The 18226-nt window shown below is 46.5% G+C and overlaps 1 protein-coding gene across 6 annotated transcripts in view; it reads right to left on the reverse strand.

Moving 5' to 3' along the window:
- Fgd3 (FYVE, RhoGEF and PH domain containing 3) overlaps positions 1 to 18226 on the reverse strand; it is a 59805-nt gene that overhangs the window by 22338 nt on the left and 19241 nt on the right. For 4 of the 6 annotated variants that reach the window (XM_031358469.1, XM_031358467.1, XM_031358471.1 and 1 more), the window contains 5 exons: positions 15428 to 15579; positions 13989 to 14482; positions 6436 to 6525; positions 4185 to 4321; positions 2094 to 2250 (listed from right to left, as the gene is read on the reverse strand). In XM_031358469.1, the coding sequence (XP_031214329.1) occupies positions 2094 to 2250; positions 4185 to 4321; positions 6436 to 6525; positions 13989 to 14432 (828 nt within the window). In that variant the 5' untranslated portion in view covers positions 14433 to 14482; positions 15428 to 15579. Of the gene's footprint in view, positions 1 to 2093; positions 2251 to 4184; positions 4322 to 6435; positions 6526 to 13988; positions 14483 to 15427; positions 15580 to 16068; positions 16345 to 18226 lie in introns of those variants that run through there. The other 2 variants (XM_031358470.1, XM_031358472.1) reach the window with 2 other exon arrangements.

Here is an 18226-nt window from a genome sequence, read left to right on the forward strand (position 1 = left end):
TGACAGCCATGTGGGGTTCTTGATTTCAGTCACCATGTGGGCGTGTAGCAGACAAGTCTCCCTCACACTTAGTGATAAAGATGGCAGTGTCTGCAGATGAGTTTCAAAAGACAATGGCCATTATATGTGCTTAGAGATAAAGGGAAACAGGACAGAATGTAACATCTGTAAGTTTTGTCTTTGTGTGGTCATTCCTGGGTATACTATATACATGTATATCTCTGGCTGAAACTAGATCTCAACTCGACTTGATTATCAGCCCCAGAACTACCTGTCTCCATGACCCTACCCTCAGGCCCACATACTAGGGTTCAGGCACATGCCACTGCGCCTGCCTTTACCTTGTGTTAGAGAGCCAAACTCAGGTTCTCAGCTCTTCTCTAGCCTTAAGTTGGTCACCTTACAAACCCTTGGTAAATGTTTGCATTTCTTTAAGGCTTATAATTTAAAATATGCTTTGGATTAAGCAAAGGCATTCTCCAGAGACCAAGGGAAATGTGACAGTCATTTGATCCCATTTTGTCCAGGTCTAGGCTTCTCGGCCTTGGCCGTGGACATTTGCGTATGAAAATTTTCTGTTGTGGGCCATCCTGTACATCATAGACCTGCCCCAGATTCCACCCTCCAGGTACCAGAAGCAACATTAGTGTCAGTAGACACAGAGCAGGTCTTTGCAGAGAATGGCTGAATTGTGCTGAGGCCAAGGGGCAGAATCTTGGCTGTGCTTAGCAGGAAACATCCCCAGGCGGTACCCACTGTTCAGGGACAGCATAGTGCTGAGGCAGCCAGTGCATGAAATTGTCATCCCAATCCCGGAGGTGTCTTGTCACCCTAGGACCTGCTGGACCCAAGAGTCTGGTCTGCAATATGTGGACAGAAACAGTGGCCTGTGCTCAGGCTGAACACTGCCTTGCTCTCTGGAGGGAGCTGTCTGTGGATCTCCACAGCACAGATGAGTCTTGTACTCACGTTTATGTGAGAGTTTAATGCCATGGTGTCTCCAGAGGGCTGGGGTAGGGAACAGTGTAGCTGCTCAAGCATGAGGATCTGAATGCAACCCCAGAACCCATGTAGAAAACCTCAAGCATGCTGATGCAGGCTTGCAATGCCCAGCGCTGCATAAACTGGGTGTGGAGGTACACACTTTTGTAATCCTAGCTCTCACGAGGGGGAGACATGGGAATCTGAAGTTCAAGGTCATCCTTGGCTCCATAGGAAGTTCAAAGCCAGCCAGATCTAGAGACCTTGTTTTATCATTATTGTAGTGGTAGCGGGTTTTTTGGTTTTGTTATTTGTTTTGTTTGGATATGGTCTTACTATGTAGTGCTGTCTCGCCTGGAACTTGCTATATAGACTAGCCTGGCCTCAAACTCAAAAAGATTTGCTTGCCTCTGTCTCCTGAGTGTAGCGATTAAACGCATGTGCCTTGCCTGAGATCCTGTCTGTTGTGGTTTGAATATGCTTGGTCTATGGGAAGTGCTACTCTTAAGAGGTGTGGCCTTGGGGTTGGAGAGATGGCTCAGCAGTTAAGAGCATTGGCTGCTATTCAAGAGGGTCCCAAGTTCAATTCCCAGCAACCATATGGTAGCTCACAACTATCTGTAATGTCATCTGATGCCCTCTTCTGATAAGTCTGAAGACAGCTACCACATACTTAAATACATTAAATAAATAAATAAATAGTAAAAAATTATTAAAGATTAAAATAATAATAACAAGAAAAGAGGTGTGGCCTTATTGGAGGAGGTGTGGCCTTGTTGGAGGAAGTGTGTCACTGTGGGAGTAGACTTTGGAGGCCTCGTCCCATGCTCAAGCTCCACCCGGTATAAGAGAGACAGTTGTTTTCTGACTGTCTTGGGATCAAGATGTAGAACTTTCAGCTCCTTCTCTAAGATTGTGTCTGCCTGGATGCTGCCATGCTTCCTGCCTGGACTAACCCCCTGCAACTGTAAGCCAGCCCCAATCAAATGTTTTCTTTAATAAAAGTTGCCTTGGTCATGTGTCTCTTCACATCAATAACATCCAAACATGGACACTTTGCTTAAAAAAAACTTTTTGGAGTTAAAAAAAAAAAAGTGTGTCTGTCACATTACCTGGATGGCATGGATGACATCCTTAAACTGCGGAGAACGCTGGGTCCAAGTGCTCACCAGCCCCATTGCTCTGTCAAAGTTCTTGACATACTCGCCATACATCTTCAGGAATGGAGCCAGTTTCTGCAGGATGTCTCCGAGGCGAGGGTTTGTATCCCTGTGTGGAGAAGCAGAGTCACCAGATGAGCAATAGGTGGCATAGTGCTGATGCCTCATGCTACGGTGCTCTAAGCACATTGATTACCCTCTGAGCGCATTCACCATAGAAAATAGCATGTTGCTGAACATTAAAAGAGGATATCTTGGGCTGGAGAGATGGCTCCAGTTAAGCAGTTAAGAGCACTGACTGCTCTTCCAAGAGGTCCTGAGTTCAATTCTCAACAACCATAGAGTGACTCACAACCATCTGCATCAATATCTGATGCCCTCTTCTGGTGTGCATGAAGACAGCTACAGTGTACTCATACACATTAAATAAATAAATAAATAAATAAATAGATAAATAAATAAATAAATAAATAAATATTAGGAAAAAAAAAAAGAAGCTATCTCTAAACACCTCCACAGCACAGGCTGAGGACTAGTGCCCATGGAGAAGGACTTAGCAGTAGTAATGTCCTTGAGGGGCAGCCCACAATAATCAAAGATGGTCAGTGAAGTGTCACTCTAAATGAGCAGAAATGGTGGGGCCACACACTACCGCCAAAGCCAAAGAGAGAAGAGGACTTGGCAGAACCAGTGACAAAAACTTCTGAGTACACCGAGTGAACAAATAAACTCTAGGAAGCAAACATCGCAATCATGATTGTGTAGTTATTTCCTCTGCATTAAAACATCACCCCCAACCCTGGAAGGGAGGCTCCTTAAACTCAGGAAGTAAAACCTACCAGGCTCAGGAAGTGGCCAAAAACTTCAGGAAGTTCCCGAAACTTACAAGATTCACAAGGCCTCTTCCCAAAGCCATATAAGAACTCACAATTGCATGGGAGAGATTTTTTTTTTTTTTTTGTACTGCAGCAGGCTGCCCCTCAAGCTGTGAGGGAACTCCAGGGATGCCTTTCGTGAGTCCTTCCCTGCTGTGGCCACTTTTAAGTCACCCCCAGCAAGCCCAGTGCTTAAGTAACCCCAGTAAACTCACTATTTTAATGAAGCTTGTCTGGAACTGGTGCCCTATCTTGGGTGAATAGATGTTGTTCACACCTCCACAGGAAAAAACCAACGCTGTAATCTCTGACCTTAGAACTCTCTCTTTTGGAGATTTATCCTTAGGAATGACCAAAACCAAAGTGGGGAAAGGCACAGACACAAAGCCACCATCTGGCACTCCTATGAAGCTGTGCACAGAGTTAGGTTTTATAACTTGAACAATTAGAGCTGCAAGACAAGAGGCCACGTGTCATCATTACAGGACTGAGGCGATCCTGTGTGGGCTCACAGTAGGGTATCCAGGGCATGGAAGAAGGCCGGGCTGCCACACATGGACTTTGTCACCCAGCTCTAGCCACCTTGAGGACACAGTGCAACCTGCTCTGCAGCTTCTGAAGATTCACAAAGTGACCCAGCCACACACTGAGACAAAGATGACAAGACCCCAGCTCCTGTAGCCAAAGTCAGGAGACATGGATGGCATGCAAGCCTTGCGAAGGAAGGTGAGCGAGCGTCAAGCTTCCCAGAATGCAGGGGTGCATGGTAAACGCGGGTGCGCCTCTCCCACGTCATTGGACAAATCATGGCTTGCAGCTTTTGCTAAAAATAGGCAAAAGCTGAGGATCCCAGAAAACAGAGGACCTGGAACCACTCCTGGGGAGTGGTTTTTAAAAGCAAAGGTAGATACAGACAGAGAGGGGAAATGAAGCCATCAGCGCCGTTCATTGTTTTCCCTCCAGATGTCAAATCTCATCTAGATCCGTAAACTCAAGAGATGGCAATCATGGTCACCACCAAGGAAGAGGTGGGACTGGGGTTGTCTGGAAGGAAAGGGAGGCACCCAGTCCTCCACGAGAGGGACTCCATCCCCAAGAACCTGCTCGGCGTCCTGGCAGATGAACTCCAGGTTTAGGGGCCCTGTGGGTGGGCATGGAGCATGCTTACCACTCCTCTGTGATTCTCTTCTGCAGCTCAGGCAGGAGGAACTGCCCATGGAAGCGGGAGATGGAAGAGATGTTAGAGAAGATGCCGGTGGTGACTTCTGGAGGGATCCCTGCTTCTGTCAGCTTGGTACAGAAAACCTGAGCACAGAGAAGCCCACAATGGCCACTGAGTGTGAGCAATTCAGACACCTGCTACATAAGTGGGTTCTTCGGTTCCTTTCCTTTCTAAATTGACATTTTTATTTTACTTTAGAGTGTGTGTGTGTGTAGTGTGTATCTGTGTTTGTGTAGTGTATGTATGTGTGAGTATATGTGGTGTGTGTGAGTGGATGTGGTGTATGTGTGTGTAATGCATACACCTGTGTGTATAGTTTTATATGTGTGTGTGTGTGTGTATCTGTGTAGTGTATGTGTGTGTATATGCGGTGAGTGTGAATGTATGCTGTGTGTGTGAGTGGATGTGGTGTATGTGTGTATAGTGCATACACCTGTGTGTGTAGTTTTATATGTGTATAGGACAGTGTGTGAGTGGTGTGTATGTGTGTGAGTGTGTATGGTATATGTGTGTAGTGCATACACCTGTGTGTGTAGTTTTATGTGTGTGTAGGAGAGTGTGTGTGGTGTATGTGTGTGGTATGTGTGTGCAGTATGTGTGTGTGTGTGTGCTGTATGTGTGTGTAGTGCACACACCCGTGTATATGTGTACAGAGGCCAGAGGAAGACATCAGTGTCCGACTGTCACTCTCCACCACACTCTCTTGAGGCAGGGTCTAGAGCTAGGTTAGCAACCAGCAAATCCTGGCAGCCCTTCTGTCTTAGCACCTCAGTGGTGCTGGGATTACAGGTGTGCACTTTTAAAGGATCTGTTTACTGTATGCTCATGAGTGCTTTGTCTGAGTTCTATCTGTATCCCATGTGTGTGCCTTGTGCATCCGAGCCTCTGGAACTGGGGTTACAGATGGTTGTGAAGCCCTATGTCGGTGCTAAAGATCAAACCCAGACAGATTCTCTGAAGACCAGCCAGTGCCTCCAGCAGCTGGGACATTGCTCCAGCCCCCCGAGTGTGTACCTTTGCATGGGTCCTGGGATTCAAACACAGGCTATGCTCTGTGATGCCTGTGATGACAAGTTTCGGTGTCATCTCAAAGGAGGGAACCTCACTTGAGAAAATGTCTCCATAAGATCCTGCCATAGGGCATTTTCTTAATTAGTGATTTATGGGGGAGGACCCTACCCATTGTGGGGTCAGGGTGCGCTAAGAAAGCAGGCTGAGTGACCCATGAGGAGCAAGACAGTAAGCAGCACCCCTCTATGGCCTCTACATCATCTTCTGCCTCCAGGTTCCTGCCCTATACGAGTTCCTGTCCTGACTTCCTCCAACGATGGACTATGGTGGGGAAGTGTAAGGCAAATAACTTTCCCACCTTGCTTTTGGTCATGGTGTTCTGCTACAGCAAAGGTAACCCTAGGGCACCCTCTTACCTACAGAGTCATCTCTCTAGCCCCACTAAGGTTTTCTTACTGAACATCAGAGCTAAAATCCTCCTCCAGCTTTAAGTCTTACTGAAAGCTTGCTTGCAGGTGAGGATCAGGGCAGAGGCAGGAGCAGTGCCCAAGGATGGAGTAGGACATCTTTCTACATCACCTTCTCAGGAGAAGCTGAAGGAGATCATCTCTGGCTTGTGAGGTGCAGGCAGAAGCCATCTCCCTGAGCAGGTCTTGTTTTCCTAGTGCTATATTTTCTGTATGAAGGATCTTCCCATTTCCTCATGGGCAGGGATGCGTAGCACCCACTGACCCAGCTATGGATGTTTTATGTGTACATGTACACATGGCCGTTTCAGGTGCCTTCCTCAGGTAGCCTTGTGTTTTATTTGTTGTTTGTTTGTTCAGACAAGATCTTTCCACTAAATCTTAATCTTGTGGAGTAGACAAGACAGGAGATAAGACAGGGCGGTCTGGACAGCAAGCTTCAGGTATCTCTGTCTCCGTCTCCCCAGTGCTGAGATTACAAGCATTGGCCGCCATTATTAGCATGTTTACATGAGTTCTAAGACTCAAACTCAGGCTCTTGTGCATTTAAGACAACCACTTGACAGACTAAGACATCTTCCCCAGACCCCAGCATCCATTCATGTGTTCAAAGGATGCATCCTCCATGAAGAGATGTTCCCCCCAAAGTGGACATATGGAGCGTCTGTGGTTTGAATTCTGGATGTGGAGAGAAGGGGACCCTCAGCCCTCTGGATTACCTGGTCCAGCAAGTGCAGCCGCTTCACATAGGCTTCCTCCGTGTGTAGGAGCTCCTGGGCAATGTGGAGCAGCCTCTGTGGGTCAGAGTGCTGCAGAGAGAAGGGAAGCCACTTAATTGGAAAGGTGCAACAAACAAGGCTATCCACAGTACACCAGGATGCCCAGGGAACAGAGAGCGCAGAAGGAAGCTCCTGGTTTTCAGATGTGGTACTTGGTTCTCTTACATGCTATTTCCAAGGACAGTTCTATAAAAAGCACAACCGTTTCTGCCCATCTCCTGAAAGCTACTACAGTCTAGGTGTGACTCTTACGCGTCTGGACCTCTAACTAATAGGCAGCCATAGTAACTACATCAGTATCTACTGCACAACTGAAGTGCAGGTCAATGGAAGAAATTTTGCCTACCATGCACAAATCTCAGGTTCCATCACCAGTAATACACACACACACACACACACACACACACACACACACACTAATACAAAGTGACATCAACAAAATATTAGGCCAACAAGCTGCAGGTCCTCTACAGAGACACAGAAGTAACAATATATGGACCAGATCATGTATGAGTATTATAGACAGGAACTGAACACCACAGTACCTACAAGTATATTCCAAGGAAGGAGTCTCAGGGGAAAGTGGGAGATGCTTATGTTAGCCCAGTTGTTTGGCAGATAACAAAATATCATGCATGTATGGCTTATAAACAACTGAAATGTATCCCACAGCTATGGAGGCTGGAATTTCAAGATCAAAACACTGGCAAGCTGTGTGTCTGGTGAAATCACAAGTCTCTGTTTCAAAATAGTGACCCTAATGCTCGAGCTCACTGCATGAAAGGGGTGGAAAGGTAAAGAAAGGTGAGTGCTACATTCTCAAGTAGCAAAAGAACAGAAGTAAAGGAACCCACAGATTCCTCCCGGATCCCTGGTTTGTTGTGCATTGCTGGAGACTGAACCCATAACACACCCTAAGATAAGCATTCTGCAGTCTTACTTATCACCTCTTAACCATGAAACAGTCTATAGTATTAGTATAATCATAACAATAACAAGACTTTAGGAGGTAAATTTTGGGGCACATATTCAGTCTATAGCAATGTCTTTTTAGTGTTCTTCCTTCTACACAATGTAACATGAAACAAATGGGGGGAACCTCCCACACCAGGGCTCCTCCCACACCAGGGCTCCTCCCACACCATGGCTCCTCCCACACCGGGGCTCCTCCCACACCAGGGCTCCTCCCACACTCGACTACTAGGTTTGCAGGGCAGAAACAGAAAACTCAGCCAGGCACTGATAAGTCTAGCTCCTCAGAGGTCTACCCAGGGGATTAGAGACTGTGGACTCTCTTCCATGAGTAGAGAGCAAAAGAACCCAGAACCAGAGTGTGAAAGCCACTGAAGCAAAAGTCAGCTGCACGTTAGAGTTCCTGTTCCACAGGCAAGGTGCTCTGAGCCCCCCCAGCCTTGCTAATGGGTAAAGGTTTCTTCTCCCTGAAGCTAGCACACAATCTGGAGAGATGGTTTCTTCAAATGCCAAAACTAAAAGCAAGAAACAAAACTTACAAGCCATACATAGAATAGGAGAATATGGCCCAATTAGAGGAAGAAAACAAACCCCACCCTAAAGAAACAGATCTAGGGGCTGGAGAGATGGCTCAGCAGTTAAGGACACTCACTGGATGCTCTTCCAGAGGTTGTGAGTTCAATTCCCAGCAACCACATGGTGACTCAAGACCATCTATAATGTGATCTGATGCCCTCTTCTGGCATGAAGGTGTATGTGCAGATGCAGTATTCAAAGACATAAAAATAAATAAATCTTAAAGAGAGAGAGAGAAAGAGAGAGAGAGAGAGAAAGAGAGAGAGAGAGAGAAAGAGAGAGAGAGAGAGAGAGAGAGAGAGAGAGAGAGAGAGAAGAGACTCAGGTCTGGGGCTCAAGGGGATTGACTCAGTCAGTAAAGTCCTTGTCACATAAGCACAAAAACCTGAGTTCAGGCCTCTGCACTTACATAAACAGCCAGGCATAGTGGCATGCTATTGTAATTCAAAGACTGGAGAGACAGAGACAGGTAGTAGACCTTTGATGTTCTCTGACCAGCCTACCCAGAACGGATAGTATGCAAGGGATGACATCAGGTTGTACTCTGGCCTCCAGACACTAGAACACATACATGCATGTGTATCTATGCACACACAGAGAGACCTATGAGTTTCCTGATTGGGGAAAAAAACCATATTTGTCATAGAGGTGCTCAAAAAAAGAATCAAGAACTGGAGAAGGAACGAGGAACACCATCAACAGGGGTGAAAACAAAACCCTTAAAAAGAACGAGGCAGATGTTGTGGAGTTGAATAGCCTGCGGAACTCATAGAGAGGGTTGAAAGAAACAGCGAACTTAGAGAAGTCATTCAGACAGGTAAAGCTGCTGTGATCTTTCTTCTCTTTATTATTTTCTGTGGATAGGTGTTTTGCCTGCTTGTGTCTATGCTCCTGTACATGCAGTGCCCATGGCGGCCAGAAGAGAGCAGTAGATCCCCAGGACTGAAATTACAGAAGGTTTGTGTGTGTGTGTGTGTGTGTGTGTGTGTGTGTGTGTGTGTGTGCTATTGTGTGGGTGCTGGAAATCAAACAGAGTCCTCTGGAAGAGCAGCCAGTGCTCTTAACTGCTGAGCCATCTCTCCAGTGCCACATCCTGCCTCTTTTTTCAAAATTTAATTGTTTTTACTTTCTGTATACAAAAGTTTTGCCTGCATGTATACATGTGTTCCAGGTGAGTGCCTGATGCCTGAAGAGGCCTGAAGGAGGGTGTTGTATCCCCGGGAACTGTACTTATAGATGGTTGTAGGTAATGGGAACTTAATTCTGGGTCCTTTGCAAGAGCAACCAGTGCTCTTAACCCACAAGCCGTCTCTCTAGCTCCCAAAGAAGTCACTTAAAATCAGAGTCAGTGGAGAAAAGCAAGTGACTGAATGAAAAGAAGTGTTGAGAATCTAAAGGACTTTCAGGACACCTTCGGGTAGATCAAGATCTCCATATGGGAGTCACGAAGGGTGAAAGACAGAGAGCATTTGCAGAAATGATAACTGAAGACTTCCTCAATCTCAGGAAAGAAATGACCACACAAGTTCCCCAAACTCCAAGAAGTCCAAGTAGAATAAGGAACCAGCCAACTAGTTCATGCTTCTAAGCTTGGTGCTCATGAGGCTGAGGCAGGAGAGTGGTGAGGTGGAGGCCAGCCTGGGCTACACAGAGAGACTCTGTGACAATAACAAAGAAGGGGGTACACCATGATAAAAATATCTAAAAGTCACAGACAATGTTAAAGGGAAGAGAGCAGTGTAAGAGCAGCAGCCTGTCTCATTTCCAGGGACTTCCATGGAATTTTCAGATGCTTCCTCAAGGGATATTTGAGGGCCAGAGGGAACAGATGGATACTAACCCTGCTAAGAGAAAACGTTGTCAGATGAAGCTATAGTGTCAGGTGAAACTATCATTCAAAGACAGAGAAATTAACTTTTCTAGGAAAAGACAAGGCAGATAGCTCAGCAGTTGGGAGCATTTGCTCCTCTTGCAGAATTCCCAGCCCCCACACGGCAGCTCACAACCATTTGTAACACTGTCTTCAGACCTCTGTGGGCACCAGGCGTGCATGCGGTGCCCACACATACACTGTGGGCAAAACACCCATACACATAAAATACGAGAGAGTTTTAAAGACCCTTTAAAAACTTTTTTTAAAAAGCAAAGGCTGAGGAAGTTTATAATTAGTAGACCCGTACTTAAAGGAAAAACAGTAAAGGGAGTCCTGGGCCTAGAGAGATGGTTTGTCAGTTAAGAGTTCTTGTTGTGCAACCATGAAGACTGAGTTCAGACAGGCTGACAAGATGGTTCAGCGGGTAAGAGCGCTGATTGCTCTTCTGAAGTCCTGAGTTCAAATCCCAGCAACCACATGGTGGTTCACAACCACCTGTAATGAGATCTGACGCCCTCTTCTGGTGCATCTGAAGACAGCTACAGTGTATTTATGTCTAATAACAAATAAATCTTTGGGCCAGAGCAAGCAGAGTTGACAGCAGCAAGCAGGGTTGACCAGAGCAAGTAGAGGTCCTAAAAATTCAATTCCTGACAACCACATGAAGGCTCAGTGTACTCACATACATAAAATAAGCAAATAAATTAAAAAAAAAAAAACAGACTGAGTTCAGACACCAACACAAATGTTCAAAGCCCACACCTGTGACAGATCCAAAGGGGATGGAGACAGGAGGATCACTGGAGCTATAATAGACCCCGACTGTACTGGCTGGTTTTATGTGTCAACTTGACACAGGCTGGAGTTATCACAGAGAAAGGACCCTCTCTTGTGGAAATGCCTCCATGAGATCCAGCTGTAAGGCATTTTCTCAATTAGTGATCAAGGGAGGAGGGACTAGCCCATTGTGCATGATGCCATTCCTGGTTTGGTGGTCCTGGGTTCTATGAGAAAGCAAGCTGAGCAAGCCAGGGGAAGCAAGCCAGTAAGGAACATCCCTCCATGGCCTCTGCGTCAGCTCCTGCTTCCAAGTTCCTACCCTGTGTGAGTTCCTGTCCTGACTTCCTTTGGTAATGAACAGCAATGTGGAAGTGTAAGCTAAATAAACCCTTTCCTCCCCAGCTTGCTTCTTGGTCATGATGTTTTGTGCAGGAATAAAAACCCTGACTAAGACACCCACTAAAAGGAAGAAACCCGGAGTGATGGAGAAGGACACCTGATGTTTTCTCCTAATCTATGCAGGTATGGGGACATGTAACCCCTCCCCCAAACACAGACACACATATACCAACAACAAATAAACAAGTAAATACAACTTTGGGTAGGGGACAGAGGGAAAGAAAGGTAGAAGGTGTCCTTCAAGTAGAAATGGCAGGCTGAGGCTGCAGATGTGGCTGCATTGGTAGAGTCCTTGCCTGGAGTGCAGGAGTCTCTGGGTTCAGTTCCAGCACCTCATAAACTCTGTGTGTGTGTGTGTGTGTGTGTGTGTGTGTGTGTACACTTCACTTAAGAGTCTCAGGCAGGAGCAGAATTCCTTTGGGGTCATCCTAGGTTACACAATCTCAGAAATAATAATAATGAGAAAAGCTTTAAATCTATCTTCAATGGTCCGATAACACACAGGTGAATTTGAGACATCAAATTCATAAAGGGGAGGGGGTGAGGAAGACCAGAGCTTTGCCAGCATCAGATCAAATGTCGCTTTAAAATGTTTTAGAAACAATGGTCATTGCATGTAAAGCATCTATGAATACGCATACATGAAGGGAAAATGGAAAGAATCAGCCTATGTCACTACAAAAATCAGTGAAAGAAATGGTGAGAAAGATGGTGAGAGGGGAGGAGAAGGGGAAAGTGACAGACAGCAACCTTATGAGGTCACTTCCTGTCTTCCCCCTTCAGTAATGACTCTACATGTAATCATGTTAAATTCCTCAGGAAAAAAAATATGCACATATCAAATGAACCAAAGAAGGCTGAAGCTGGGTGTGGTGGTGCTCACCTGTAATCCCAGTGAGAGGACTGAGCTGAGACAGCCAGGCTATGAGGCAAGTTCCGGGTCAGCCTGAGGTATGAGGTGAGTCAGCCTGCCTCTCTCCTGTATCTCAGACAGGCCTCAAACCCCCTGTGTAGCTGAGGGTGAAGTTAAACTTCTAACTCTAGAACTGTAGGTGCACGCTATCATGCCTCCTCCTTTCTAAATATGTTATTCACTAGAGACTCAGTTTGTTTATCTTTGCATATAAGGACACACAGGATAAAAGTGGGGAAAGGCAGGAGAAGATATTCCATGCAAATAGCAACACTTCCCCCAAAGTGCCTTATTTATAGCAAACAAAATAGGGTGTTTGCCACTAAACCTGATGACCTGAGATCAATCCGTAAGTCTTACGTGGTAGAAGGGGAAGAACCCCCCACAGAGTTGTCTTCTGACTGCCCCAACCCCTCCCTACACACACTTAGTGAAAAACCATGTTTTTAAAAATTAAAAATAATTACAAAGAGCATTATAAGATAATTTTAAAAAATCACCAAGAAAATATAACAGTAAGTGATGTAAACAGTAACTACTGGATGGAGAAGTAACAGGCAATGAACTCATAGCTAGAAGCCTCAGTACCCAGCTTTCTGCAGTGGTCAGAACATCTAGACAAAAGATCAATTAAGAAAAGCCAAGCCTTGGAGAACGGCTTAGGCAGTGGTGCCTTACAGAGTGCTGCACCCAGCAACAGTGTAATGTTTGAGGAACACTGCTCAGGACAGACTGCACGCTGCATAAAACTAGTCTTAACAAATGCAAAAAAGCTGAGATTATTCAAAATATCTTTTTTAGTCATGGTAGAATAAAGCCAGAAAATCCACAGATACAGGCAAACTAATACTAATGTATTCAGGAGGCAGAGACGGGATCCCAGGGCAAACTGGTTAGCTACACTGGCCAAATAGAAGCACTGTAAGTTCAAGGAGGGATCCTGCCTCAATAAACAAGGTGGAAAGTAGTCCAGGAAGTTGCCTGGCGTTAGGGCTTTCACATGCATACCCACACCTGTCCTTCCTCACACCTGTCCCTGCACCGGCACTCATGTGTATGCACACACACAGACACTCAAAGAGCCAAATTTTAAAAAAAAAAAAAACTACTGAGAATGTAGCTCAGTGGTTATCCACCATGCCCTGGGTTCCATCTCCAGCACTGGGGGCAGGGGTGGGGAGGGAGAGAGAGAGAGAGAGAGAGAGAGAGAGAGAGAGAGAGAGAGAGAGAGAGAGAGAGAGAGAGAGAGAGAGAGAGAGAGAGAGAGAGTCTTAAGACAAGCTAACTGTACATATTGAGAAACTAGCAGAGCAAGCATAGGCTAACTAGGCCCAAGGCTAGGCCAGATGAAGGAAGGAAGTAAGATCAGAGCAGAGATAAAAAACAAAGAATGGAAAAACAATTTCAAAAGAGTAACCAAGCCAAAGTTGGCTTTCTGAAAAGCTCAAGAAAACTCACAAACTTCAGTGAGGGGGCCTTAGAGAAAGAGAAGAGACCAGTTCCTAACATCAGAAACAGAAGAGGAGGTGTTAGCGGAACTTGTGATACGAAAATAAAAAAGGCTACCAGAGAATGAGCAATGTGTGTGTTCACAAACTGTACAACCTAGAAAAAAAAAAAAAAGAGTCCTCAGGAGTACGTGGCTATAAAGACACCTGAATCATGAAGAAATATGAGAATCTGGGAAAGAAGCAACAAATAAGGTACTGAATCAATAATTCCAAACTTACACACACACACACGCACACACACACACACACACACATACACACACGCACACCCCAATGAGGAAAAAACTACATTCAAGTATCATGCATGAGTACACTCCGGGTACCAGGGTACCCCTCCGAGCCTTTTCCGGTAGACTCCATCCCAGGAGTCCCCTTGTATGGAGTGAGCACAGGGAGTGGGTGTTACACACCACAAATCTCTAGCCCTGCCCATGTGCCCGGAGTTGAATGTAGAGGAAGGCAGGCTCACCTTTGTCAAGCCGACATCCTCCTCAGGTCTAGAGGGGGTGATCTTGGGGTCAGGCTCCTCACCCACACCACTATCTTCCTCCTCCTGGGGGTTGTCCTGTGGGACCCGGCTGTCCACAGCTGTCTCAGAGTGTAGCCCCAAGACAGCTGGGCTTGGGGAGCCCTCACTGCCCTCTTCACAGGGGAAGTTCTCACTGGCAACACTGGAGGATGGGCTGTCAATTCCACTGTCTCTGTTGGGGATCTTCATGGCACCACTTGGCTCCCCCAAGGAGCTGTCCCCTGATGAGGCTGAGCTGCCATGAGCCCCTAGGTGGGGGCCTGGCCCAATGGGAAGGGCTGGAAGCTTCCCTAGTGGGTTGCTTCTAGGCCCAGCACCAAGTACCCCAAGAGGGGAAATGGCTTCTTCTTGGGGAGTGGAGGAAGAGCTCCTATTCAATTCCATCTTCACAGCCAAACTCCCTGGGCTGTGCTAGGAGGTTGGCCAAGGGCTTCCTGTTGAGGAAAAGAAGCTCAGCTCAGTACAGTCGTTGAAAGCTACCCACAGAGTGTCAGCCTCAATCAGACCGGGCAGGCTGGGGCTGTGTGGGAAATACTACTTCATAACACCCAGTTGGGTCCAATCAAGGCAGGTTTTGAAGGAATGTTTTCTCTAAAGAGTAAGGTTTTTTACTTACATTAAAAACAAACAAACAAACAAAAAAAAAACCCTAATCCTAGGGATGGGGCATCAGTGGGGAATCCTGTGCAAGCATGAGGCCCTGAGTTCAGATACACAGCACTGGTGTTAAAAGCTGGAGGTGGGGTGACTGCTCCTGTGCTAGGGGTGGGGGCCGTGGAGACAGCTGGATCCTGAAGGCTCAGTGGCCAGCCAGTCTAGCCAAAAGAATGGGTTCTAGTGAGAAACCCTGCCACAAAATGCAAAAGAGAGGGAGACACAGACGTGATCTCTGGCCTACACACACACACACACACACACACACACACACACACACGCACATGCACATGTATGTTTGGGTGCACCCCACCTCCATACACACAGAAGTAATCCTGTGGAACAGTGTGTGAAGTTCCTGGGACAGGAAGCTACGAGCCGCTTCACATATTTAAAAATAAATGCGTGAACAGTGAAACAGCCAGTGTGGGTGGCGGCTCCCATTTACAACAAACACACTCTTATGTCCCCACGGCTCTTTAAACCCTGACGTTCCCAGGGGATGAAGCCGATGTCCTGATCACTACAAGTAGTTCACATGACACTTGCACACCACACAGAGAGATGGAGTCAAGAGTCAATTCTTGGAGCTCAAGGAATTCATCAACAGCTCTGAGGAGGGTCAAAGGTGAGCCTGGACGAGACGGAGGCAGACAGTCCCTGAGATCATCCTGACACTAAGGTGCGGTTTCAAAGGAACAGGGTGAGGGGTTGGTGACACTTACCTGTTGCCCAATGCTGTTGCCCAATGAGGCTGCCAGGGATTGATGAACAGGCACCTGCTTCCTCTGGGGCTTTAGAATTGCCCAACAGAGGCTAGAACAATCTATTAAAATGTCTTGCCCAGACCATTGGAAGTGGAGTTCTTTAGAAGGTGCTGGAAAAACACAAAAGAAAATGGTGTTTGGAACAGACCAAAGCCCCAGTTCTAAAGGAAAGAGCTGAAATGAGATGTCTTAGGCCTCCGCCCACCATAGCAGACCCAGGGCCAGGACACAGGCTTCCTCAGAGCAGATGGAAGGCACAGAATGGCCCACTGTCAGCTTCTAAGACCAACCGTGTGACTCAGGAAGGATAGGGTGGTGCCAGCATCGGTGCCCGTGGGTAAGCTGTGCCCTGGAGCGAGGAATGTTTAGGAGAACTCAGCATCATCACTGTCCACCCAGCCACACACCCAGCACTGACTGTAGAGTCCCCACAGAGTAGGGATCTTAACCATTCACACACAAAGGCTATGCTAATTCACTCGGTAACTCACACACATTGTGCTCTATGAGACACACTCAATGACATGCTCACACAGTGACCCCACCAGACATATACGGTTCCCACACTGGACACTCAGTACTGGCTCTCACACACTCACTCTGATACTCCCCGGGTCCGCAGCTTCTTTCCTCACTTCCTCCTTCTCCGGAGAGCAGAGTTAGAACCATGGGTGTAGACTCCTGTCCTCTAGCTACATCTGACTGCCTTGCCTCCGGCCACCACGCACAGAATCAGTGGAGTCCCCCTAGCTCTGGGAGCCAATAGGCCACAGGACAGAGCTCCTCCCACCCACATAGGCTCCTGAGTGAGCTAACTTTCTTGTGGCTAACCTACCTTGGATGGGTTTTTCTGTCAGAGACTCCAAAGTCACTACAGGAAGACATTTTCATTGGCTAGCATCACTTTTTTTTTTTTTTTAAGGAAATAGCTTTATTACTCAGGTTACTATATAACTGTGCCTCAAGGCCAATGAGTCTTATGTGTCCAAACATCTGTAGTAGCTGGCCAGTAAGTGCATTTAGCTATTAAATTCAACTAGAAAGAAGTGTGTTGAGCATGCACCAAGACAGCAGCAAGCTAAATAGTAACTAGACCTGGTGTTACATTCTTAGCAGGCTCACTGGACAGAAATATCGGACTTCCAAACAGAAAATACATGTTTTTCTACATTCTTCTCATAGCATGGGAGATAAACTGAATGTTTCCAGAAGTTGACATGACACAGCAATAAAAAGCTCTACGAGGAATGTGAGCTGAGTTCAGCTTCAGTGTGGTCAGAGGCTGTGATCCGACAGAGCAGAGGCTCGCTCATTCCTACTACAGGGGAGTTATGCATCTGGTCAAGACATGTGCATGCATTTGTGAGTGCCATAGTCAACAATGAGTGCCTCCCTTAGTCACTCTCCATCTTGTTATCCATGGCCTCTCACTAAACCTGAAGCTCAGTTTGGTTAGACTGGCTAGCCAGTAAGCCCCAAGAATCCTTCGCTTTCCATCCACCAGCATTGGGATTACAGGTGCTCACGGCCACGCCCAGCCTTTTATGTGGGTCCTGTAGATTCAAACACCTTACCAAGTAAGCCATCTTCCCACCTCATCTTTGTTTCTGAGACAGAGTCTCATACAGTTCAGGTTGGCGCCAAACCTGCTAAGTAGCCATGACTGATCTTTAACTCCTGATCCATCCTGCCTCTACCTCTAAGTGCCAGAATTCTGGGGGGTGTACTATCATATTCAGCTCAGAACCAAGTTTTATTTTTAGTCGAACCAACAACAACAACAACAACAAAATAATAAAGAGGAAAATGCCCATTACCAGCAGTTTGCTACAAGTCTAGTGGTGGTAGCACACATCTTTAATCCCAGCTCTCAGGAGACAAAGAGGCAGGCATATCTCTGAGTTTGAGGCCAGCCTAATCAACAGACTGAGTTCCAGGACACTCAAAACTACACAGAGAAACCCTGTCTTGAAAAACAAAACAAAGTGGCTTGCCATAGGCCTCAATATACTACACTAAGGAAAGCTGAGACACCTTACATCAAACAGCAGAGCCCCACAAGCCCTCGAGAGATGGGAACCATGGGATGAGACCTCTTGTTGTCTCAGACTACTGCCTAGAGTCTATTTGTGAACCAGGGAGCAGGAAGGAAAGCCCAGTGGGCTTGTAGAAGTGAGAGGATGCCCAGCTGACCATAAAGGCTGACTGGCATTGACAAGAAAGAGCTGTACAAAGAAGAAAGCTTTACCAAAAAAGACCCAGAGATCCTTAGAGATGCTCCTATGTTGAGTTCACAGGAGAGGGAACATTATGAGTCTGGGCAAAGAGCATTCCCTCAGAGAACCATTTGCAACATCACACAGGGCAAGGTTGCCTGTGACTGTTGTTCATCCTGAAAACTGCAGATCTGCACGGCATCAGGTCCAGTACTCAGGAGGGTCTTGTCTCAGTGGTGGGAGATCACTAACCTTCCAGTGGCCTCTGCCACCCCACTTTACAAGTCTTAACAGGAAGGCCAAACTATTTACAATTGAATTTCCTCCTTGAAGAAAACTCTAAAATACCTGGGACCCAGCAAAAGTAAAAACCACAAGTGGCTGTTGTCTAATTAAAAATTACCAGGCAGGCCTAGAAGATGCAGCTCAGTTGGTAGAGAGCTTACCTAGTATGTTTGAAGCCCCAGGTTCAGTCCCCAGCACTATATAAACTGAACCTGGTGGCACACCCCTGTAACAAGTGGCTCTATGGGAGGTTAGA

The sequence above is a fragment of the Mastomys coucha genome, unplaced genomic scaffold (genome assembly GCF_008632895.1).
Source record: "Mastomys coucha isolate ucsf_1 unplaced genomic scaffold, UCSF_Mcou_1 pScaffold7, whole genome shotgun sequence".
NCBI classification, from domain to species: domain Eukaryota; kingdom Metazoa; phylum Chordata; class Mammalia; order Rodentia; family Muridae; genus Mastomys; species Mastomys coucha.